Source organism: Pinus tabuliformis, chromosome 7, assembly GCF_031772625.1.
Source record: "Pinus tabuliformis cultivar Carrire ecotype Pingquan chromosome 7, CPIR1, whole genome shotgun sequence".
Lineage (NCBI taxonomy): Eukaryota > Viridiplantae > Streptophyta > Pinopsida > Pinales > Pinaceae > Pinus > Pinus tabuliformis.
Genome location: NC_142293.1, coordinates 82,389,847 through 82,415,113, shown reverse-complemented (window position 1 = coordinate 82,415,113; position 25,267 = coordinate 82,389,847). Strand labels below are relative to the sequence as shown.

Below are 25,267 nucleotides of genomic sequence, written 5' to 3'. Positions count from 1 at the left end.
TACCTTATGAGTTGGTGCAACCTGGTTAGGGCATAGATACAATCCACGTCAGCCCTCTCAAACCCCTCCAACAATCCTTCCTTTCACTTTGGTTTGCCTCCTTCTTTATGTTACCTACCCACGCTACCTGTACCTTGCTTCTACTATGAGAATTAGGCCTTGTGGCCCCTCAAACAAGCCCAGAACAGACCTACAGTGCTTCTACAATTTCATAGAGCCTGTGGCCCTCCAAAACAAGGAAGAAACCACTCCAATCATGCACCAAACAACCCAGACTTACCTCGAATTGCCTCTACTACTCCTTGGACCTGTCAAACCCAACAAAAGACCTCAAAATAGTCCCTTATGTACATCGTCCCTCTCCTTCTTGAGTTGTGGCTACCATAGAAGATGTCTTCCAATGAATTATTGCACTTGGATGATCCAAGCGCCTCACAATCACCTCATATTTATATCCAAACATGAGGGCCCCATCAAATCACACATGTGGGCTTGACAACTTATCATAAGGCCTCTAATTACGTAGGCAACCTTAACTAGACCCACTCATTACCTTCAAAAACTAATATCTCATCACAGACAACTCGGATTTGAGTGATTTTCGTTGCTCTTGGTTGCTCTCAGGATCCTCTATCATCTCAAATCATCACATGCCCAAAAATCCTCATGCATTCACACCCACATGCTTGGGTGCAAAGCGCATACCTTGGGTTCCAAGTCCACAAAGTGCATTTGTGGTGCTCCAACCTCCAAACCTTGAACCCTAGGGCTTGGAGTACCTCCCAAGCTACCAAAAAGAAACAGTGTAGGACTATATGAGCCATGCGGTGAGGCTTCTTGGTGCCAAGCTAGGTGTAGAAGTCATCTAAAATCATCCTTTGAGGTTTGGCCCTCAAATCTCTGTCAATATCCCTTTGTGGTCCCCAAACTTCATCTTGGGGCATAAAGGTGGTCTCCTGGGGTCTCCAAATGGCCATAGTGTCAATCTCTACTACAATGTTGAGGGCCTCCAAGGTGATGTTAGCCCTCCCATGTCTCAAGGGGTAAGACTATCCTCATTCGAGCCCTGGATCAACTGCCATATTTCATGAAGTGCTAAGCCAAATGGGGGCATGTTGGGTCCAGGTGCATCATCCCAAAAGTCATCAAATGTAGGGCAAAGTGCCAAAACACTGTGGGTGTTGGAGGTGCCCAAGGGTGTGTGTGATGCTTTGTTGTTTCATGGAGTACCACAGATCTCGACGCTCTACTTGTGGGTGTCAATATGCTTCTCTAAAGGCCTAGGTCCCCATTAAGGTGGCCCAAGTCATGGATGTGGAATGGGATGTGGAACCACCTAACAATCACATCATAAAATCTAGTAAGCAACAAATCATTAGGTACAATAATCATTTTTGCATCTAAGTGAACCAATCTTGAAAGTAAAAGGCTATTTGACATTTCAAACAAGCGTTCCCTTCCAAATTTGGAGCTTTGATCTCACAATCCTCCCTAGGTAGGAGTGGCTAAAGGACAACCATATTAGGTGTTTCAAGCCCCCAAGGGGAAGTGACATTTCCTCAATTCACCGTTCAACCAATAGGTGTTATGTGAACAATGATGGGTACAGAGGGGAGAAGGCTTCGTGGCCAAGTGTCATGGTCAAAGGGACTAACATGATAGGGATCCACATCCTCGGTGTATAGATGTGAGGAGGGAGAAATCATGGATGCATGAGTTACCAACCCAGCCTTTGTTTTTCCACCATCTTGTACATCTTTTCCTTTTTCTTGATTTTTCTTTGTATTACTGCTTGTAGCTCAAAGGGTCAAAGCTTGCTTTGTATGATGTATAACGGTTGTATTACCCCTTAGTGATGAGGCATCTCATTGCCCATCGGGGTTGTGATATGCAAGGGTTACTTTCATGATGTCTAGGAGCAATATGGTGCTTAGGAACCAGGTGATGGCCTTAAGGGGTGAGGTAGAGCTCAGGCTAGGCTTTTGCCCACGTGCTGATGTGTATATCCCAACCATCTTTTACATTTTGATATTATTTGATTTTTCTTTTGTGGCCATTATTTGCTCTTTCCAGGGCCAAGTTCCAAGCCCTACACAGGTATGAGAATGTACGAGTGCCAAATCCCAGAGAACAAATGGTTAGTTGAACCAGAGAATGGTGGAATATAGGGCTTGTAATGTAAGATGGAAAGTGGTAAGTATGGAATCGAGATAGATGGAACACGCTATCTCAATCAGGGCTTCCCAAGTAGTGCCCCTCCTATACCCATTGGGCCATTAGGGGAGCTCACACTAGGCTAGGATCAAAGATTAACCGCCCAATTAAGGTGAGGGAACAAGATCGCAGTCAAAACCGCTCCTCCTTCCAGATCACCTCGTAATCCATATCAAAAACCCAAAGTACAAACAAACATAAGCACCTAATTGCAAAATGAATAAAGTAGCTTTCGACTAGAAGCCCACTTTCTTTCATGTGCACTTGCAAGATGAGTGAGAAGTCATATGATTGATGCAGATGACGGAGATGAATAGTGGCATGTCATCATCTAGTGGTGGTTGTCAGGGGCTGCTGGCTGGCCGGCTGGATGTAGAGTGTGGGAGAAAAAATTTCTCCTGTGGAGTTACCCATTTTGCTGGGTAACAAGTCCACTTACAATTTCATCCACTCTATTAAGAGTAACAAGCTTACCTCTAAGACACAACAAAAAACCTATTTTTGTGCACCGCAATCTCTACTTCATACGAGGAAGGATCCTGAGTGTATAGAGTCTAGACCTACATCACAATGGGACTTAAATGCAAAGGACACTTCACAAAGTTGTATGGATGGTACTTTAGGTTCACAGGAAGACGTGGTTGATGTACCATTTAGATGACAATGTATTTCAGGGCAGTGATGGCAATCATGCAGCTTAACTCAATGAGGTTCAAGCATTTTGGGATAGCCTTAACGTAGAAAGATTGTAACTTTTAAATTTAAGTATCATTATCTCAACCATCACATGATTCAATATTAGTAAGAACATAATTTTGAGCATTTGGTCCTGTTGGACTATGTAATTGCTCAATTTTATTAAATATCAGTCGATAAAACAGTATTGACTATTATTTGTCATTTAAATATTTTATAAAATCGTGAGTGGTATTCATTATGTTTCACGTGGAATTGCTTAATATGATCATTTATTATAGTCTTTCATGCATGTTTATAAGTTATTTGCACTTGATATTATTTCATTACTTTGTGTATTTAAAATTTTCATCATTTTAGGTTTTTCTACATTTTTAATTCCCAATAACTTTTTTATTATTTTAATAATTTTGCTGCCCCCGTTCCCCTCATCCCTGAAAATCGTACAACATAAATTATGACTAACTAGACGTGATAGAATCTTTACAAACAAGGAAAAAAAAATGAAATATATTCTGCTTAGAATGGACAGAGTATGCAATTAAAATGAAGGGGGGAAAACGCTGATTAAAATGTACAAAAATCATGCATATATTGCTAATGCCGCTACTACTGTTCCTAACTTCGAAAATTTCATGACGAGACACCACTGCTCACCTTCAATCGTTGTAGACTAGTAGTTGGAGGATCAGCAATGGCCTTGAAAATCCGTGCAGATGACCCTTCTTCTGAAGCCAACATCTGAAGCACTTTCAATTTGTTCATCCATGGCTTGACCTCTGGAAGAAAATTTGGAGAGCATCCAAGATCCTGTAAGATGTTCCTAAGGTAATCAACCTACTTCTGCCATCAAATCTTCAAGTTGTAACCCAATTATAATCTGCAGCAATCACTTCCACAATCGCCAACTTGCCATTTCCAAATGCTTAAATAAAAGAAACAAACTAATGCATCAATTAATAGAGAGACCCTGAACGATGACCACCATCATTTTGTGGGTTATTGTATTATTAAAAACAACTTTTTTTTATCCATAAGACGTCAAGAACCTCTATCAATCGGCACGAACCCAGGCAGTTGCCAGTAGTGATATCTTGATTCTTCCCCACCCAGAATCAATTACCATAAGTGACATGTTGAGTTCTTAATGAGTATAATGTTGTATTGGCCTTGAGCCCTGAAGAATTCAGTTTACCCTGGATATGATCCTCGAAATGAGGGGGAGAGCCCAGTGGGTTCAGCTAGGATATGCATGTCATGGAAAATACAAGATATCAAGAACCAAAAAATGTACCTTTAAAGAAGCTGCTAGGTGCAACAAAGTCAAACCTGCAAGGCAAAGTTCCAATATAAAATGACAAATTGCATATCAAAATAAAGGAGGTTATGTCAAACATCCAAGGTAACAATCAGTATTCTGTATGTGAAACGTAACATAATCCAAGGAAAAAATTTCTTCTTGAAAAAATAAAAGAATATGCCAAAGAAAACCCTTCAAGATTAAACCAGAACGTCAATTCATTCCACAGAAAATAATACACAGCTGTATCTAGATTCTAAAGTGTCATTCTTTGAGAGTTTGAAACTAAAAACAAAATATCATGAATTTAAGTATTTCACATCATGGTAGCTAACTTTAAATATTCTGCAAAGCATACAAGTCCATTCTAACAGATTTTTAACCAAAATTCACTTGAATAATAAAACCATATGACCTGTAAATTTCCTATAAGTGCAAAATAACATAGAATCTCAAGATACATGAAAAGCAACAGAATGCAATATTTTAGCCTTATAGTGAATAGGATACTCTTACAGCAATTGTCTAATTATATTTTACATTCACAAACATAATTACTTGTATGTTACAGCCAGAAAGGCTCGTAACATTTGTTGACTACTGAATAAATCCATTCCAAAGTTCAAACATGGCTAACAAGATTGCCTTCAGCTTCTTCTAGAAGTGCCTTAGTGATTTTAATTTTTAATATTCACACTGCAAAGCAAAAAGATAAACTTAAATTAAACCATTATCATATTATGGTTTCACAAAACATGCATTATATTATAAGCTTCAGTAAATGACCCCAGTTTTTCTAAAATTGATTTCATTCAAATTTTATTAAAATCTCAAAACCGAATTTGTCAAAACTTCACATGAGATGAATATATGGAAAAAAGAATGTTTCAACAGTTTATCCTTACCAAAAGATCAGACTCGTCATTAAAGGCAAACCTTTGGTGTAAACAATTCCCTCCTTCAATTAAACATGGGAATAAGGCAGAGGGAACTTTAGTAAGGGTACAGGCCCTGAATAGACTGTTTCTTGCAAACAACAACATGCATTGTTCCTGGTAAAAGTGTTATAGTTTGGCATTGGAATGAATTATTGTATGCTAATGTGCGGATAACCTTCAAAAAGTTGTTATAATTGTTCTAATGACACAATAAGTGTCACATTAAATTAGCCAATGGGCTAGCTCGAGTGGTTGACTGCCTTGGGCTTCATACAAAAAGTCTCAGGGTTGATCCCAAGGGCTCTAGCTGCTTCTGCTGCCTGCCTCACTCAATGTCCCTACTGGGTCAGGTGCTGCAATCAGCACCAATGGTTTTACAGTGGGTAGCACCAGCGAAATGCAGGCAAATGGTTGGGGGTTTCCCTGCAAGGTTTTCCTTGGAAAAGAAATAAGTTTTACATTAAATGTTATGTGACTAAACATTAATATGAGTATAATACGTTAGTAGCTGGAAGAATCCAACAATTAACTGCCAACACCCAAATGAAAATGTACTTGGCACATTATATCGATGATACCAACTTGTATAATCTCATTATTGCCCACATTCACTCTCTCTTTATCATGTATTTTGTCTGTGTGAATATGTAGCATCAGCCTGTGACTCAGGACAGCAGTGCAAAGGGAGGACGAAGTGGTACATGGGCACACTAAGTAGAGAGAAGAATACAAAAATGGTGTGGGAAAGTTCATCATCTAAAGAATTTTTATAAAAATATGACAACGATCAAAGAAGAATACTAAAACGCAAATATTGAGAGCACAGAGCAAAGACATGACTACAACACATAAGTGCGAACATTGGATGTGATAGGGCATGTTGAAGGTGGCTGTATATTGCACTAAAGAAGGGCAGTACATGGAGCGTTGTAGACCAATACTAGCAAACAGAATAAGTCATGGGCAAGCAGATTAACAGATAGACGTAGAATGTTGCAAACTCAAATATATCAATCAGAAAGATGTCAAATTCGAAGAGCAAAATCAATAAGGCCAGAGTATTAGATGATTGCAACCAAAAATATTGCTGCAGTGGAGATTCCAGACAAAACCAGACTTCCAAAAGATCTTGCTGTCCAAAACTTGTCCCAGGCATAGCGAACAAATATTTGTTGCTGACACTCCAATTCAGATCTCATTGCTGGCACAACTTACAGTTGCAGATGTGAGAAGGAAAAATCATAAGACGCCTGTGTAAAATGTGTGATTTGCCCAGCAGTGAACGCCCAAGAATAGAGTGCTAGGGAACAAGAAGAGATGCAAGACACTAGTATTTTCAGGCATCTCCGCTAGATCAGCAGATACTTTTATGTTTTTAAGAATTTAAATCTAGGATATGTAATTTGTTTTATTGGGTATGAATGATGAGGGTGTTACAACAAAATCTAGCACGCACAAAGTGTAAAAAGTCCCAATCACCAGGGTGTTAGCTTTGTAACTCAGGAAGGCCACCCACTATTACCTCAGTAGCTCTTCCTCTCATTTTAGGCTGGCTCTTGTCCAACAAAGGGTATCCCTAACTAGGATTGTGTTGACACCTAATCCTCTGCGATTGGGTGAATTTGGAATGTGAACAGTCATCAAGAAGATGAACTGATCAGTCACATTCATGTATATAACAATAGCTACCTAATGAAATAAATGAATCAGTTTTTCTGCCAAGTCTGGAGTTACTCCTGGTCTGACATGGTATCAGAGCCAGCTCCTTGTTTTAGCTATTATGCTCCTTGTAACTCCTCTGTCCTGACCTCTGCCTCTGCCTCTGCTTTATTCCCTTTTGTTTTAAAATAATCTGCCTCTGCCACTGCGCTCTGTCCATAACGCTTGTCTCTGACCTGCATAGGCCTGACATCTGAAATTGAACAGTCAAGATACCTGAGGCGCTCCACATCAAGCCTCGAACACGTCCCCTGTCGTTACCTTCTTTAAACTATGACTGCTCTCGCTCTCCTCAATTCTCTGAATAACATCTCTTATCAACTCAGGGGGCATATTCGCCCACAAATTGCACTGCAAGCCTCCATTATTACTATTATTCTTATTATTCGCATTGCTTTTATAATGTAAATCGTCCACAGCACTCTGTGAACGAGATCTAAGGAACTTTACTTCAAAGCTCCGCCTGGAGATGCTCCCAATACTGCCTTTCATGTCCTGAAAAATGCTTTTCACGGTCATAGTAATGATGTTAGAAATGATAAAAATAACAAAAATAGCATTGTCGGCCTCGTTGAAACCCTGGTTCTGCGCTACAGGCGAATTCGTGTATCGGACCTGTTTCAAATAAATACTGCTGATCGATACTTATGAATGGTATCGAATGCGGCTAAAGACTGGTATGAACTGACATGGTTGCTCTACAATTTGAAAGTTGTTTTTGTTATTGCTAGTGGTTTCATGTCTATCAGAAGCTCGAGCTTTGGAGAATGCCTCTGTCGGCCAGAATGCCTCTGTCGGCCAGCTTTGGAACGGTGGTTTGAAGAGTCGTTTGGAAGGAAGCGGTATTCCGGGGTTTCTTTCCAGTACGTGCATACACTTGCACCCCTTGTGGGCTCTTCCCTTTGTGGCTTGGCTCTAAACTAGAGCGCTGGGCTACGGTTGAGTTGAGCGGGATTTGGTATGTTATGCAGATTTGATGCTTAATGCACAAATATGACTCTTCCTCCCTCATAGCTTGGTGCTTCATGTGTTGGCCGTTATCTCTGCTATGATGATTCGGTGATATATGTTACAGTAAGCAGCGTTTAAATTTTCATGTGATATATATATATGCGGTGATATATGTTACATTTTCATGTGATATATATATGCGGTGATATATGCAGCGCTCAATTTTTATGTATGCGGTGATATATGTTACAGTAGCAGCGCTCAATTTTTATGTGACACATATATGCTGTGATATATGGTACGGTGATAGCAGTGCTCATATTTTTACAGTGGCAGCGTTTAACACAAGCGCTCAAATTGTTCATGCGGTGATATATATGTGGTGATATATGTTACAGTGGTAGCATGTTATCAGCATTCATTTCAATAGTCAATAATATATAAATGGCGTAGCAGAATCAGAATCATTCTTTTAGCAGCAAAAGTTTTTTTCTCCACAAAAGCACATTCTTTTTGCCATTAGAAGTATTATTCTATCAGCAGAAGTTATTTTTTTTCACAGAATGCATTCAATCATCTCTATGGTAGGAATAGTTCTCACTGGCAAGGAGAACTATCCTGAATGGTCCCGGATGATAAAACACACCCTCATCTTCAATGAGTTGTGGAAAGGAGTCTGTGTCGGAGAAGGAGAAAATGACCCAGTGCAGCCTACATCAGACAAAGAGCTCGTCATTTGGGAAAACAAGAACAGCAAAGCCTATGCATTAATCGCAGCATATGTAAATGAAGAAGTAAGTCGCCATATTTCATCATATTCAACTGCCTTTGAAGCTTTAAAAAAGCTGAAAGAACTCTATGACACACATTCTGCACTTGAAGTTGTTCAGCTCATGATTAAACTCTTCACTCTTGAACTGAAAAATAATGATCCTCTTGCTCTTGCATCTGAAGTAAAGTCTATAATGCATGATATTAAATCCACTAAAGTTGAGCTGGATATCCCTCTTATTGCTTTTCTCAAGGCACTCTATCCTACTTACTCCAATTATCTTGAGTCTCTACAAGCAAATGGAAATCTTAAAGATATAACCTTTGATTCTCTTGTGAAAAAGTTTGCTGAAAGAGAGAAAGCCTTTGGAAAGAAGACAGTCCTTGAATCTTCTGAAGAGACTGTTTGCCTTGCTCATAAAGAAAAGCATCATGCTCAAGATTCTACAAGAGGAAGAGGTGGACGAAGAGGAAGAGGAAGATACTTCAGAGGCAGGGGAGGCAGACATTCTCAAGCAGAAAAAGCAGATCTGCATTGCATTCGCTGCAAACGAAATGGATCACATGATGCTTCTACATGCAAGCTACCATGGGACAAAATTGAGCAGAAAAGAAACCAGCAGAAAGGTAAAACTGATGATACAGACAAAGGTAAAGCACCTGAATCCGCTCACTATATTGAGGCACAATGTAACATTGGAGTAAATGAAGATTTGTTTAATGCTTCACTTGCTTCTTCGAAAAATGATTGGTTGCTTGATTCAGGAGCAACCTGTCATATGACTCATAGGAAAGATTTTTTTGAAGATTTCACTGACAATGTTGATGGAGCAGTATACTTTGCAGATCAATCAAAAATCAAGCCATCAGGGCTTGGCACAATCAGGCTTAAACTGCCTGGTCTTCCAGACTTTCTTCTGGATCATGTTCTATATCTCCCACAGCTCAAGAGAAACTTGTTGTCGTTGGTCCACATCCGCCAGCAAGGTCACTCCATTCATATGTTTGATGGCAAGCTTGAGGTAAGAAAAGCATCTGACCACTCACTTGTCATGAGGGGAATAGAAGAAGAAAGGCTTCTCAAACTGCAAGGAACCTCTGCTCATGCACAACATTTCTCATATATTTCTCATCATGAAGAAGGTACACTTCCATCAAGTTTATTATGGCATGCTAGATTTGGACATTTAAACTATGACAGTCTTCGCTTATTGAAGAAAAATGGTGTTGCTGGTTTGCCTACAATTCCTAGGAAACATAAGCAATGTGATGCTTGCATTCTAGGAAAGCATAGCAAACAGTCTTTTCATGATTCACATTCAAGAGCACATAGGAAGCTTGAACTCATTCATTCAGAGTTATGTGGTCCAATGCATGTTCCTTCTGCAAATGGAAATAAATATATCATGACATTTATTGATGATTACACCAGAATGTGTTGGGTTTATTTATTGAAGAACAAATCTGATGCTTTTCAAACATTCAAGAATTTTCATAAATGGATTGAAAATGATGCACAATCTCATATTGGGTCTATTCGCACTGATAATGGAAAAGAATATACATCAAATGAATTTGAACACTATCTTCGCCAACATGGGATTAAACATCAAACAACTGTGCCTTATAATCCCCAACAGAATGGTGTAGCTGAAAGAATGAATAGAACAATCTTGAATATGGTACGATCCATGCTCTTTTTCAAAAATGTAAAGATAATGTTTTGGGCTGATGTTGTTCTATGTGCTGCATATATAAAGAATAGATGTCCATCTAATGCTATAGGAAACAAGACTCCTTATGAATTGTGGTATGGACATGTTCCTTCGGTAAAACATCTCAGGATCTTTGGTTCCACCTGTTATGCTTTGATACCAAAGGTACATAGAAACAAACTTGGTGCTAGAAGTCGTAAGTGTATCTTCCTGGGGTATTCAAACACCTCTAAAGCATACCGCCTCTATGATGAAGTAAATAAAAAGTTTGTTGTATCTAGAGATGTCATTTTTCTGGAATCATCCAAATCTGACAATGTTGTTGAGCGGCAACTTGATCGCTTGGATAGATTCGCAAAAACAAAATCATTTCAAGAATTTGATAATCAGATTCCACATCTTGAAGGGGGGATTCCTATACTAGATCAACATGTGGAATCTTCTTCTGAAGAACAATCTCCCCTGCATGAAACTCCAACAACGGATGATGCTTTAAGTGATGTAATTGATAGAATTGGGAGACTCAATCTTGATTCAGTCCCAACTCAATCAACAGAGCAGCCTGGACCATCTCAGAAAGGTCCCCCAAAGTGGCTGACAAAGACACTTGAAAGTGTTCATCCTGATGAAATTGGAAAACCAGGAACCAGAAATTCAAACCGACAAAATGGAGGTGATGTAGATGACTCTAATTCACCTGTTGATATGGATGTTATGATTGTGAATTGAACTTGTCTACAGATTTTGAACCAACTTCCTTCAAAGAAGCTGCTTCTCATGATGAATGGAAAGAAGCGATGAAAAAGGAGTATGATGCCCTCATAAAGAATGGCACTTGGAAGCTGGTTGATCCTCCATTTGGAACCAAACCAATTGGCTGCAAGTGGGTCTACAAGAACAAATACAAAGCTGATGGCTCACTTGACAAGCACAAAGCTAGGCTTGTGGCAAAAGGCTTTGCACAGAAGGAAGGGGTCGATTATGAGGAAACTTTTGCCCCCACAGCAAAATGGGCCACCATCCGGACACTCTTTGCACTAGCTGCTCAAAACGGTTGGAAAGTCCATCAAATGGATGTAAAAATTGCATTCTTGAATGGAGATCTAAAAGAGAATGTTTTTATGTCCCAGCCTGAAGGATTTGCTGTGAAAGGACATGAACATAAAGTATGCAAACTTGTGAAGTCCTTGTATGGCCTCAAACAAGCACCACGAGCCTGGTATGAAAAACTAACTGAGCATCTTCTGAAACTCAACTTCAATCATTTTGATCTTGATGATGCAACTTTATTTGTCAAGAAAGTTGGCAAAACAGTTGTATATCTTGTGGTATATGTAGATGATCTTTTAATGACAGGGAACAATGAAAGCTATATTGCATCCATAAAGAAAGAATTAGGAAAAAGTTTTGAAATGACTGATTTGGGCTATGTTCATTACTATCTTGGCATTGAAGTAACCCAACATCCAAAATCCATATTTCTTTCTCAAAAGAAATACATTGGAGATTTGTTAAACAGATTTGGCATGACAGAGTGCAATCCTCTTTCTACTCCAATGGAACAAAACTTAAAGCTCACATCTATTGAAGGAAAGGAATTTGAGGATGCAACAAGGTATAGACAGCTTGTAGGAAGTCTCATCTACCTCACTACTACCAGACCAGACATTTCATTTACTGTTGGAATCCTCTCCAGGTTCATGCAAAAGCCTTGTGAGGGACATTGGTCTGCTGCAAAAAGAGTTCTGAGGTACTTGAAGGGAACTCAAGACCTTGGAATCAAGTATACACAGGTGGACGACTTCAGCTTGATTGGATACTCTGATTCAGACTTCGATGGAGACAAAGAAACTGGAGTATCTACTTCAGGATATGCTATGAGTCTTGGATCAGGAGCTGTCTCTTGGAGATCACGCAAACAATCAGTTCCAGCAGATTCCACAACAGAAGCAGAATATGTGGCAGCAGCTGAAGCAACGAAAGAAATTGTGTGGCTCAGGAAAATTCTTGAAGATTTGCAGGTAAAACAAGTACAATCAACTCCACTCATGATTGACAACACCTCTGCAATAAAGTTGGCCAAGAACCCAAAGTTCCATGATCGTACAAAGCACATCAATACTAAATATCATCTGATCCGACATCATGTTGAGGCCAAAACAATCCATCTTCGTCATTGTTCCACAAATGAGCAAATTGCAGACATCTTCACCAAAGCGCTTGGAAGAGAAAAGCTTGAAAGATTCAGAACGATGCTTGGACTCACCAACATCCCTTCAGATTAAGGGGGGGAATGTTGACACCTAATCCTCTGCGATTGGGTGAATTTGGAATGTAAACAGTCATCAAGAAAATGAACTGATCAGTCACATTCATGTATATAACAATAGCTACCTAATGAAATAAATGAATCAGTTTTTCTGCCAAGTTTGGAGTTACTCCTGGTCTGACAGATTGCTAGGACTATGTAGTGGAGGCTTTAGGTGATGTTTGAAGAAAAACCTTAATAAAATAAGTGGTTGATGTATAGGTGGAAAAATGAGCGGTGTGAGAACAAAATGGTGACGGAAACCACAAGACTAGCTCCTACCAAATCATAAGCAAAATGCAGTAAAAGAGGCATGGATCTAAGAGGGGAATACATATATATGCAAGGTAAACACGAGCTGCTATACATGCCGCAAATCGGCCTTATCTTGCTGAAAATTATTGCAGAAAATTTAAATTACACTTGGAAAGCCAGCGTTGCCATTCTTAAGCATTAATAGTAAATACGAAGGCGTTGTCATATTATTCTAGCAATCACTGGGTTTCTTAAATGTAAGCATAACATAACAATAATAGACATAAGAGGGATTTTAATTTCACATTAAACCATCCAAATAACAGATGCTCCATTACAAAGCCTTTGAAACATGCTTAAAGGGTTCCCTATAATAATAAACAACATATGAAAGTAGTGAAAACATTAAAGCCCGACATAAAATAGATGCAAAACCTCCAATCTTCCATTAAGCTTTACAAAATGGTGTACAATGTAGCCCTATTAGAATTTCAAGCCCCAAGTGACTAATGTCCTTATGATCTCAATCAAACAAGTAGATTGCTAAATTTCATTAATGTTGAAATTAAATTTCAGACCATAGCAATTTTCAACATTAAGAGCAAACAGAAACGGACCATTTTCTGTTCTCTTAGAAATTCCTTAGCGAAGCACAGCATGACTCAGGCGCTGCGAACCACAGCATAACCTCCTGCCAACGTTGACTTGAAATGGATAAAGGTTGTAATAGACCTGGGGTCTTAATTGTCTCAACATTATTTTGTTGGCAAACCAAACATTCCGCCACAAACTTTTGAATATCAGATTTAAGGCTCCCACCTATTCGTGATCATGATCATGCTATTCATTTGCTTCCAGGAAGTGTTCCTCCAAACATCAGGCCTTACAGATATCCCTATGCCCAAAAGAGCGAAATTGAACGTATGGTTGCAGAAATGTTAGAGGCTGGTATAATTCAACCTAGTCAAAGTTCTTTCTCTGCTCCAATAGTATTGTTGCACAAGAAGGATGGATCACGGTGCAGGTGTCCAGATTATAGGGAGCTCAACAAGCTCACTATTAAAGATAAATTTCCTATTCTTGCCATTCATGAATTATTGGATGAATTGCATGGAGCAATTTACTTCACCAAGTTGGACCTTCGTTCAAGATATCATCAAATCAGAATGAAGACTGAAGACATTCCGAAAACGGCATTTAAAACTCATTAGGGTCATTATGAATTTTTGGTCATGCCTTTTGGCCTTACCAATGCACCTTCTACATTTCAAGGTTTGATGAATTCCATTTTCAAACCCTTAGAAAATTTGTGTTAGTATTTTTTGATGATATACTAATCTACAGCAAGTCTTGGAAGGATCATGTTCAACATGTTGACAAAGTGCTCAAAGTATTAGAGGAGAAACAATTATATGCAAAAACCTCCAAATGTTTCTTTGGAGTACAAGAGGTGGAATATTTGGGTCATATTGTATCTCATGAAGATGTTAACGTAGACCCTAACAAAATTAAAGCCATTAAGGAATGGAAAATCCCCACATCCATAAAGCATCTACAAGGATTTCTCAGGTTGACGGGGTATTATCGCAAGTTTGTTAAGAATTATGGGAGATAGCAACACCTCTAACAACATTACTAAAGAAAGATGCATTTTCTTGGACTCCAAAAGCAACGAAGGCCTTTGAACATCTTAAAGAGGCAATGTGCCAAGCACCAGTCTTAGCTATGCCAGACTTCACAAAAACCTTTATTGTGGAAAGTGATGCCTCAAGAAATGGAATTGGTGTTGTTTTAATGCAAGAAGAAAGACCCATTGCTTTCAAAAGTCATCCAATCAAAAGAAAATATTTACACAAAGCTATTTATGAGAAGAAAATGTTGGCAATACTACATGCACTTAAGAAACGGCGACCTTACCTAATGGGAAAACACTTCAAGGTAAAAACAGATCATGATAGTCTTAAATACTTTTTAGAACAAAGATTATCTTCATAAGAGCAGCAAAAATGGGTCACAAAGATGTTGGGTTATGACTTGGACATCATCTACAAAAAAGGGAAGCAAAATGTTGTTGCAGATGCAATCTCAAGAAAGGATGAGGATGTGGAAGCATTGCTTTGTGTCGTTTCTATTATCCAACCAGATTGGATAAACGAAGCAAGGGATGAATGGAAGAAAGGGGAAGAAATGTGGGCACTCATTCAAAAGTTGCAGCAAGATCCCAGTACATCTGATACATTTAACTGGAAAAATGATTCGTTATGGTACAAAGATCGCTTATACCTTTGTAAGAATTCCCAATTCAAACAAAAGATTCTTCTGGAATTGCACACATCTCCCTTAGGAGGCATTCAGGATTTTTAAAAACTTACCATAGGGTTAAGAAAAAAACAAATTGGGATGGCCTTAAATCTGATATTCAAAAGTTTGTGGTGGAATGTTTGGTTTGCCATGAAAATAAAATTGAGACAATTAAGACCCTAGGTCTATTACAACCTTTATCCATTCCAAGTCAACGTTGGGAGGAGGTTTCAATGGATTTTAAAACAAGTTTACCCAAGTCCGAAGAAAAGAGTGTCATCATGGTGGTAGTTGATAGACTTACCAAGTATGCACACTTTTGTGCATTATCTCATCCATTTAAAGCCATTACAGTTGCTACTGCATTTATGGAAACAATTCAAAAACTACATGGAAACCCAAAGATTATTGTAAGTGACAAAGATCTAATTTTCACTGGAAATTATTAGACAGAATTATTTTCTTGTCTGGGTACTCAGTTAGCTCATAGCTCATCTTATCATCCTCAATCTAATGGGCAAACTGAGATAGTGAACAATGCTTGGAAGGATATCTTCGTTGCTTTGTATCTGATAAACATACACAACAGATCGAATGGTTGCCTCTGGTTGAATGGTGGTATAACACTTCCTTCCATATTGCAGCAAAAATGACCCCATTTATGGCACTTTATGGATATCATCCACCGTCCATCACATCATATTTAAGAGAAAACTCTAAGGTTCAAGTAGTGGAAGATCACGTCGAGCATCAACAAAAAGTTCTCCAACTCTTAAAGGATAACCTCACTTTGGCACAGAATAGAATGAAACAACAAGCAGATCAACATCTGTTAATTTTAGGTATGTTCAATGCTTAGAGCAATTTATTTCAATTTTCACAATTAGCTCAATATCTTTTCCAAATTAGCAATCACATCAGCATTAAAGTAAACTGCAAATAGAACATAAACATATATCGCAGAAGACAAGCCAAGACAAGAGGACACAAGATGTGGCGCTAGCCAGGGACAAACCCCAATGTGGGGAAACCCTTGAACAATTCTTCTTATATGTTCTTTAATAGTTCAGCCGAGAGAGAGAGAGAGAGAGAGAGATAGTACGTTTACAAAAGAAGTCAACACTTTGACTTATCTAGATAAGAGCATAGATCATCTCTAAGAAGGCGATACATGAGATCAGTTGAAGATACCCAAAGTCAGTTTCATCTGAAGAGAGTGTGTCACATCACTCTAACTGACCCGAAGTCAATTTTATTGATCCCAGATCAATATCACAAGAGAGTGTCTCAAACCACTCATACTGATCCCAGATCAATGTCACAAGAGAGTGTCCCAAACCACTCATACTGATCAGTTTCATTGATCCCAGATCAATGTCACAAGAGAGTGTCTCAAACCACTCATATTGATCCCAGATCAGTTTCATTGATCCCAAATCAATGGAGGTCATCCTAGCATAGGGAGTACGGTAGATACAGCGATGCGTCCATTGATAGTACTACTATGGTCCCTATCCTCATTTCCCTGCTCATTGATTAGATGAGAGATACTTCCCATGAGTCCCAGACTGCATGGGTAGGATGCCTCGACAGGAGAACTAATCATCCTGTCCACAGGAGAACGAATCATCCTGTCAGTGGATGCCATGGAGAACTAATCATCCTGTTCCACAGTCACCACGGAGAACAAATCATCCTGGCCCATAGCAGAACTAATCATCCTGTTCCATAGTCGCCACGGAGAACAAATCATCCCGGCCCACAGGAGAACTAATCATCCTGTTCCACAGTTGCCACGGGAGAACTAATCATCCCAGCCCACAGGAGAACTCATCGTCCTGTTCATAGCGCACCACTAGGGGAGGGTGAGTCACCCTGTGGTCGTATGTTGCTCCAGTAAGTACCCCAAACCCCCGAGAGCTCCCAGAGCTCAATGCATGCAACATGCAGGACCTATAATGACCTATCTATATAAATTATATATTTCAGAATTTTAATAAAAATAAATTATATTCATTAATAAAATAATTTAAAATATATATATATATAAGAAATTAATATAATGTTATAATCTTAATATTAAAAGTACTTTAATAAATCATAAAGAAATATACTTAATTAAATTATAAATGAAATACTTATATGTACGTGACCATAACAGTGTTATAGAGGGGACGTGACATGGAAGGTGTCACCCGAAGATTAAGCGGTGGGCTGCTGGTGGGAGAGCGGCCACCGCCAAGAAACTTGATAAAAACCACTGAGCAGAATGTTAGAGGGCATGGGGGCCGAGGAAGGTAAAGAACGGAGGAAGGGAAAAACTAAAGGAGGAAGGACATCATAAACGGAAATTATCCACAGGAAGAGCGCGGATTGTTCTAAGGTTCTGGGCACGGGGGAACAGTCGGCTTCAACTCAGAAGCTTACTAGACTACGTAGCCTGGTTCTGCTCAGTTTGGCTGGGTCAATTCAGTCTTTTGGTAACCGAAGCAGGGAACTGGAGGCATCTTCAACCGCAGGGGCGCAGGTAGGTACCTCAATAGTTCTGTCAGTTGATTTTGTAATATTTCAGGAAATTGTTTACAGGTTCATGATATAAACTCCTTTACTGTATTTACATCTGTTTTTTATGGTCTTTACATTTGGTATCAGAGCCCGGTAAAACCCTTTGACCTTACAGGCCTTACACACACCTGTGTTTTCCTGAAATTCCCCATAGCGCTTAGGGTTCTAAAGTTTTTTGGCTCAGCCCTCTTTTTCATTGCAGAAAGTGAATTTATTGCTTCTTCATACTTTTCCTGAAGCACGGCGGTAAGATGTCTTTGCACAGCTGCATCCTGCTCTGCCATTCTGTGTGCACCCTCAGTAACCCTCTACTCCTGTTCAACCTGCATCATTACCTGAAGCATTGCTTTTTCTTCCTATTGCTTCTCTGAGAAAGCTTGCTTCAAATTAGCTAATTCAGACTCCAACTGCTCCACCTTTGCATCCAGCGAGCACCTATTTCATTTTTAACCATCTCCGTGGATGCTTTTTCTAGCTCTTCTAACCTCAGAATAGTGGCTTTCTTCTCCTCCAAAGCTTGACATAGCTCAATTTTGAACCACTTTACCTGCTCCTGGAGGTGTGCAGTGGAACTCATGTCTTCAATGGACAAGCCATCGGTCAAGCAAGTACTGTCATTTGGCTTGAAAGTCCCTCTTGGTAGACAATATAAAGTATCCTCACTTTTCTAGTTGACGAAGTTACAATTCGAAGCACCCTCATGTCTTAGATTAGGTGATTCTAGGATCTTTTGTTCCACAGAAATTGCAGCCTTGTTGAGATCATCATCACACAATTTAGAAGTGGCACCTTGTGAGTGACCCGAGCTATGGCGTTCTGTTGAACGTTCATCAATAACAGCTAAGATCTTGGGGTGATGTTTTTCCTGTAGAGTCTGCAGCTTGGTCTCATCTAGTGTTTGGTACCCTGTGCAAGCAGTTAAAACAAGCTAGCTGCTATCAAATGTTGGGGCCGCAAGAGACTGAAACAAAGCAACTGCATCTCCTGCATCTTTTGTAGCGAGAAGTTCAGGACCATGTAAATCCATAACAGCAAGAGCAGTGCGAAACAGCATTGTTCGATTGCCTTCATATAAAAGGACATCCCAAACTCGCAAAATAGTTTCCCAAGGCAGCACATTCATAAAAATTGAAGGGGGAATGTATAATCAAACCCGTCCGCTTGGTGAACAGTTAAGATTGTGCGTTCATATCTCCGAGCCACCCAATGTATGGATACACCATGGATTGAACACACGACCTGCAGGTTGCTGTCAAACCTTACTCAGGTTACACACGTTAATTCATTGGACCCGTGGCACTATGCCTCAGCACGCGTCAGCAGTGTGAACCTGCGGGGTATGCATGTAGTCGTAGCGCTGGAAGCTGTGGGTGCCGTGTTCAATCCGCACCCAAAAAAAAAAACAGTATATAAATTAATTATAAATTAAATCATATAAATTTTAATTATAATAAATCAAATATTGATTTACGACCTTCGAATCCACAGGAAACCTTCAATTGATTTTTAATATTTCTTTCATTAAATCAGGCATCCAATTTTGTCGACAGAATGGCATACGATAATAGGTAGAGCTGCAGTACCTTTACGCTGTAGAAACTAAATTAGTATATCTGTTGGACTAATAACAATGAACCATGTTTAAGGAAAAGGTTTTGTTAAATTGATTTATGTAAAAAGATTTAGGTAGGGTTTAATTGAGCATGTAGAATAAGAATAATTTATTAAAAAAAAAAAAAATGAAATGTTATGAGGAGATGAATGAATTTAAATTTAGAAAATCAAATATATTTTTATTTTGAATAGTGTATAGAAGAAAATCTCAAATTCTTTTTCGATTCAATTTTTTTTTTTTAATGTAAAATTTGATGGAAGGAAATTAAATCTCTCAAGATTCAATTTTTTTTTTTTTTGCGAGTGCAAAACTTGAAGTAAACCTGATTTGACTTTTCTCACTTTTTGATAGATTTTTAATTATAACGAATCTATGTTAGTTCCTAATAATATTTTTTTTTATATTATATAAATTTCATATCTCTATATAAAAAAATAAAAAATATATATAAACTACCAGCCTACCATAATTTTTATGTAAATATTTTAAATTTCTTCTATGAAATTATAATGAATATGTTATAGTTATAATTGATATAACAATAGTATACATCTAACTATGTGTGTCCTTCTTTAAAGGTAATAGTTAGTTTGAGGTGTGATGGGTGTGTTGATGATGTACATTATAACAAGGTATTTAATATTCAATATTTAATTTTGTGAATGTTACTTAGTAATTAATTTTGGATGATCTACCTTAGGCATTAATAACCATACACTTCTGCATTATTTCATATTAGGATAGAATACCCTGCATTAGGACAAGGAGGTCGCAAGACCATCCTCCTTGACCTCGGTACCAGTAAGATCTGCCTAGCAGATAAAAATAGCAAAAAAACTATACCCGTTTATAAATGTAAAATTGCAAAAGAAAACTATATGTTAAATCCGTATGTCTACCTCAAATTTTTACAAAATTTTATTATGTCCACAAGAAACATTACAATGGTAAGGACATATGAGCGACGACGACGTGATCAGGCAGCATCACCGTCATTAATGCCACCACCGTCATCATCATCATCCCCATCACCACCACCATCATCATCGTCTCCACCGAGACCATCATCAACACCAATCGCTCCAGCACCGGAGTTGACCGTGATAATGAACTCATTGGAAGCCTTATTGGAAACATTAAAAGGGTCAACTATGGCTAAGAACAAAGAAGAACTTCAACCCTTAGCAACCAATTCAGCGGAACCAAAGAATTTTGAGCATAAAAGATCCAAAGAAGATATTTCTAGGGAGCTTCAGAAAATTAAACTCCCAGAATTTTCAGAGGTCGAGCAGGTGAACATGCTGAGGCATGGTTAGAAGGAATGAACAGATGTTTTAGATTAAGAGAATATTCTTCTTCTACAAAAACAAAAATTGTTGTATTTCAATTAAAGGAAAGTGCCTTGATTTGGTGGGGAAATCTGGAAAAACAACTGCACCTTACATCGGATAATGTCCCTTGGGAATTGTTCGAGGAAAGATTCCGCGCAAAGTATTTACCCCCATACTTTCAACAACAGCAAGCCAGAGCCTTCCATACCTTAGTTCAAGGTAATAAAACAGTGGAAGAATATGAGATAAGGTTTATGGAGCTTGTAAAATACATTCACTACTTAGATTTTGATGAACGTCAAGCTGAACGCTTCATATTTGGGTTAAATCCTCGCATCAGGGCCTTGGTGAGCATGTGGAAACCATCATCAGTAGCTGAGGCGGTAGAATGTGGTGCAGAAGAACATCTAGGAATCAAAAAGGATGTAGGGCCAGCAGAATCTTTACAATCAGGATTTCCAAGAAAAACTCCCCGAAATTTCTTCAGGGGAGGTAACTCAAGGCCACCTTATGGTAATAGATTTACCGCAAGAAATGTAGGAACAAGAGCTCCCATGGCAGTTAATACTATAGCCCCTGAATCATCAAATAGCAATTCATGGACATCTCGTTGAATTACCAATAGAGGAAGAAATTCGAGGGGAAATAACATGAGAGGACGGAGCTCTTTATCTAGAAATTCACGTTATGATTCAAGAGGATCAGCGCAAGTTAATTGTTGGGGATGTAGAGGACCACATTTTCAACGTGATTGTTCGGAAGCTTCGTCAAGTATATTGCATAGGACTAGAAAGGAACCAATATCAAATAATCAAAGTACTCATAGAATTCATGCAGTAGTCAACAATGACCAAGCAGCACATCAATCCACTGTAGTGGAATCTTCAGGTATTATTAATGGTAAAAAACTCAAAATCTTATTTGATATTGGTGCCATAGATAGTTTCATTTCGTCATATGCATTAAACAAATGTGGATTGGCAGCTCGCAGACAAAATGATTTCAGACAGGTAGAAATGGCCTCAGGAGAACTCCAGTCCATAGACCTAAGTGTGGATCAATGCAAAATTGACCTAGGAGTCTGTACGACTAAACTGAAAGTCTACGTCACAGCCTTAGGAACTTATTTTGTCATAGTTATGGATTGGCTAGAAGATCATCAAGCTTTGGTAGATTGTTATGGGAAAAGAATTCTAGGTATAAATGATGAAGGAGAAGCAATCTAAATTCAAGGAATCAAGAGAAAAGTATCTTTACGCTACATATCAGCAATGAAAATGAAGCATTGCTTAAGAAAAGGTTGTCAGGCATATGTAATTCAAGAAGTAAGTAAAGAAAAAGGACCATCCTTAGAACAATATCCGGTGTTAGCCAAATTTCCGGATGTATTTCCAAAGGAACTACCAGGATTACCCCCTGTAAGAGAGTTAGACCTCACTATTGAATTAAAACCTGGTACTCAACCAATCTCTAAAACACCTTATAGATAACAGCTCCAAAACTTCAAGAATTGCAAATTCAATTGAAGGAACCACTGGATATAGGACATATTCGACCCAGTATATCACCCTGGGGTGCTCCTGTAATTTTTGTCAAGAAGAAAGATGGATCCTTAAGATTATGCATAGATTATCGAGACTTGAATCGAGCTACAGTAAAGAATCGATATCTTATGCCTCGAATCGATGATCTTTTTAATCAAATGAAAGGAGCTACTGTCTTTTCAAAAATTGATCTTCGATCAGGCTATCATCAGCTAAGGATTTCTGAAAGTCATATTTCTAAGACCGCATTCCGCGCATATCCTGATCAATTTGTACAAGTCTTTTTAGATGATATTCTCATCTATTCCAAGAATAAGAAAGAGCATGAAGATCATTTACGGATACTGTTATCCTGCCTTAGAAAACATCAGTTGTATGGAAAATTATCCAAGTGTTCATTCTTTCAGGAAAAGATTCATTACTTAGGTCATATCATATCAGGTGAAAGGATTTCAGTAGACCCTGAGAAGGTAAAAGCAATCATGGAATGGCCAATACCGAAAAACGCACATGAAGTACGAAGCTTTATGGGTTTAGCCAGTTACTACTGAAGATTTGTGGAGGGATTCTCCAAAATTGCAAATCCGATGACAACCCTTCAACATAAAGGTGTTAAGTATGAATGGACTGAGGAATGTAATAAAGCATTCTCTGAACTCAAAAGACTACTGACCAGTGCACCAATCTTAAGAGTCCCTAATATGGACAAAGATTTTACGGTATGTACTGATGCATCCAAACAAGGGTTGGGTGCAGTATTGATGCAGGATAGAGGAGTAATAGCATATGCCTCCAGAAAGTTAAAACCTCATGAAGAACTCTATGCTACTCACGATTTAGAGTTAGCCATTGTAGTACTAGCTTTAAAGATTTGGAGACACTATCTAGTAGGGCAAAGTTTTACGCTTAAAAGCGATCATCAAAGTCTACAATATTTGTTCACCCAAAGAGACTTAAATGCTAGACAAAGACGATGGAGTGAATTCCTAAGTGAATATGACTTTGGAATATCATATATTAAGGGAAAAGAAAATGTAGTAGCAGATGCTTTAAGCAGAAGACCTCGGATATTCTCTCTCATACCTATCAAAGTAGACTTAAGGCAACAAGTACTAGAATATCTCATAAAAGATAGCTGGTATTTAAAGGTGAGATCTGGTCTTGAGGGTAAAAAGCCAAAAGAATCTAAATTTGAAGGATATGAACTAGAAGATGATGGAATCTTACGATTCCATGGAAGGATGTATATTCCTGATAATAAGGATCTTCAAGACACTATCCTTAAGGAAGCCCACAGAGCAGTATATTGTGCACATCCTGGAGTAAAGAAAATGTATTCGGATACTAAAAAACTCTTCTTCTGGTCGGGCATGAAACGTGATATCGCTCAATTTGTTGCAAAATGTTTGGAATGTCAACAAGTAAAAGCAGATCATTGTCATCCAGCGGGTCTCTTACAACCTCACGACATTCCTATGACCAAATGGGAGATTATTTCTATGGATTTTATCACTAGACTACCTTTTACTTCTCAAAGACACAATGCCATTCTAGTAGTAGTGGATAAATTAACAAAAAACACCCATTTCATTCCCGTAAGAGATACTTATAAAGTTGCCAATGTAGCGCGAGTATTCATACATGAAATTATCAGATTTCATGGAGTACCTAAGAAGATTATATCCAATAGAGATTCACGATTCACTTCAAGATTATAGACTTGCATGCAGTCGGCCTTAGGAACTCAACTAAATTTAAGCACTGCTTATCATCCTGAAACTGATGGACAAACAGAAAGGGTAAATCAAGTACTTGAAGATATGTTGAGAATATATGTTATGGATCAGCAATCACACTGGGAAAAGTACTTATCCTTAGTCGAATTCGCATACAATAATAGTTACCACAGTTCGATTGGAATGCCTCGATTTGAAGCGTTATACGGCAGACCTTGCAAAACACCGTTAAGTTGGGACAAGTTAGAAGATCGAGTGATAATAGGACCAGAGTTAATCCAACAAATGGAAGAGCAAGTAAAACAATTTAGAGAGTGGTTAAAGGAAGCACAGGATAGACAAAAGAGTTATGCTAATGCTCACAAAACGGATAGGAAGTATGAAGTAGGGGATCACGTTTTCATCCGCATCAAACCAAATAAAAATACTATTCGATTCGGAAAAGAGACAAAGTTGTCACCCCGATTTATTGGACCATTTAAAGTCATGGAAAGAGTTGGCCCTGTCACCTATCCTCTGGCACTGCCACCTCACTTGCATAAAATTCATAATGTATTTCATGTACCTGTATTAAGACATTATATCACCGATCAATCTCATAACCTTCAATGGAAGGAACTGCAAGTATCGGACGAGGGAATCATATCGGTCGAACCATTACGTATAATGAAACGTAGGGTTCGACAGCTCAGGAATCGTTTGGTAGACCAAGTTAAGGTCCAGTGGGACAAATATAGTTCTGGATCAGCTACTTGGGAAGATACAGAGAACATATATCAAAAATACCCTAACCTGTGTCAATTTTGAAGAACTTTAAACTACGTTTTGAATATATTTACTTTGCTGTAAATCAGAGACTCAGAACAATTTTTGAATGATCATACATAAATGTGAATTTTTATGACATAAAATTTGTTTAAATTCCGTTGGCACATGGATACCAAGACTGAATATGTTATTGATCTTACTAAATCATAGTTGTCAAAGTAAAGTTTAAAATATTTAAGTGATTTTGCTTCTGATGGGAATTAAGATATCATAATTCTGTTTTAATTATGCATATCAATATGATTGATGAGATAGAAATCAAAGAATAATTACATTTTAATATGAAAATCAATGACATGAATAGAATATGGCAAAATATGTTATACTGTAGTTAATATATGTGAAATATACATAAGATATTTTGAATATCTTAATGCACATTTTATAAATGCATGGACAAGTGTTTATGATTGCAGATAATATCCATTACCAAATGATCACGTGATGACAGAACCTCAGAACAATTAAGGCTCAAAGAGA

At 38.3% G+C, this 25,267-nt stretch overlaps 1 protein-coding gene across 2 annotated transcripts in view; it reads right to left on the bottom strand.

Annotated features, from left to right (window-relative positions):
* Nucleotides 1-25,267, bottom strand: part of LOC149245297 (Alkaline-phosphatase-like family protein) — a 377,731-nt gene that overhangs the window by 315,455 nt on the left and 37,009 nt on the right. Inside the window, exons 2-3 of one of the 2 annotated variants that reach the window (XM_089457751.1) lie at nucleotides 4,205-4,239; nucleotides 3,568-3,689 (exon numbers count right to left, since the gene is read on the bottom strand). In XM_089457751.1, coding sequence (XP_089313877.1) covers nucleotides 3,568-3,689; nucleotides 4,205-4,239 — 157 coding nt within the window. Of the gene's footprint in view, nucleotides 1-3,567; nucleotides 3,721-4,204; nucleotides 4,240-25,267 lie in introns of both variants that reach the window. The other variant, XM_089457752.1, reaches the window with a different exon arrangement.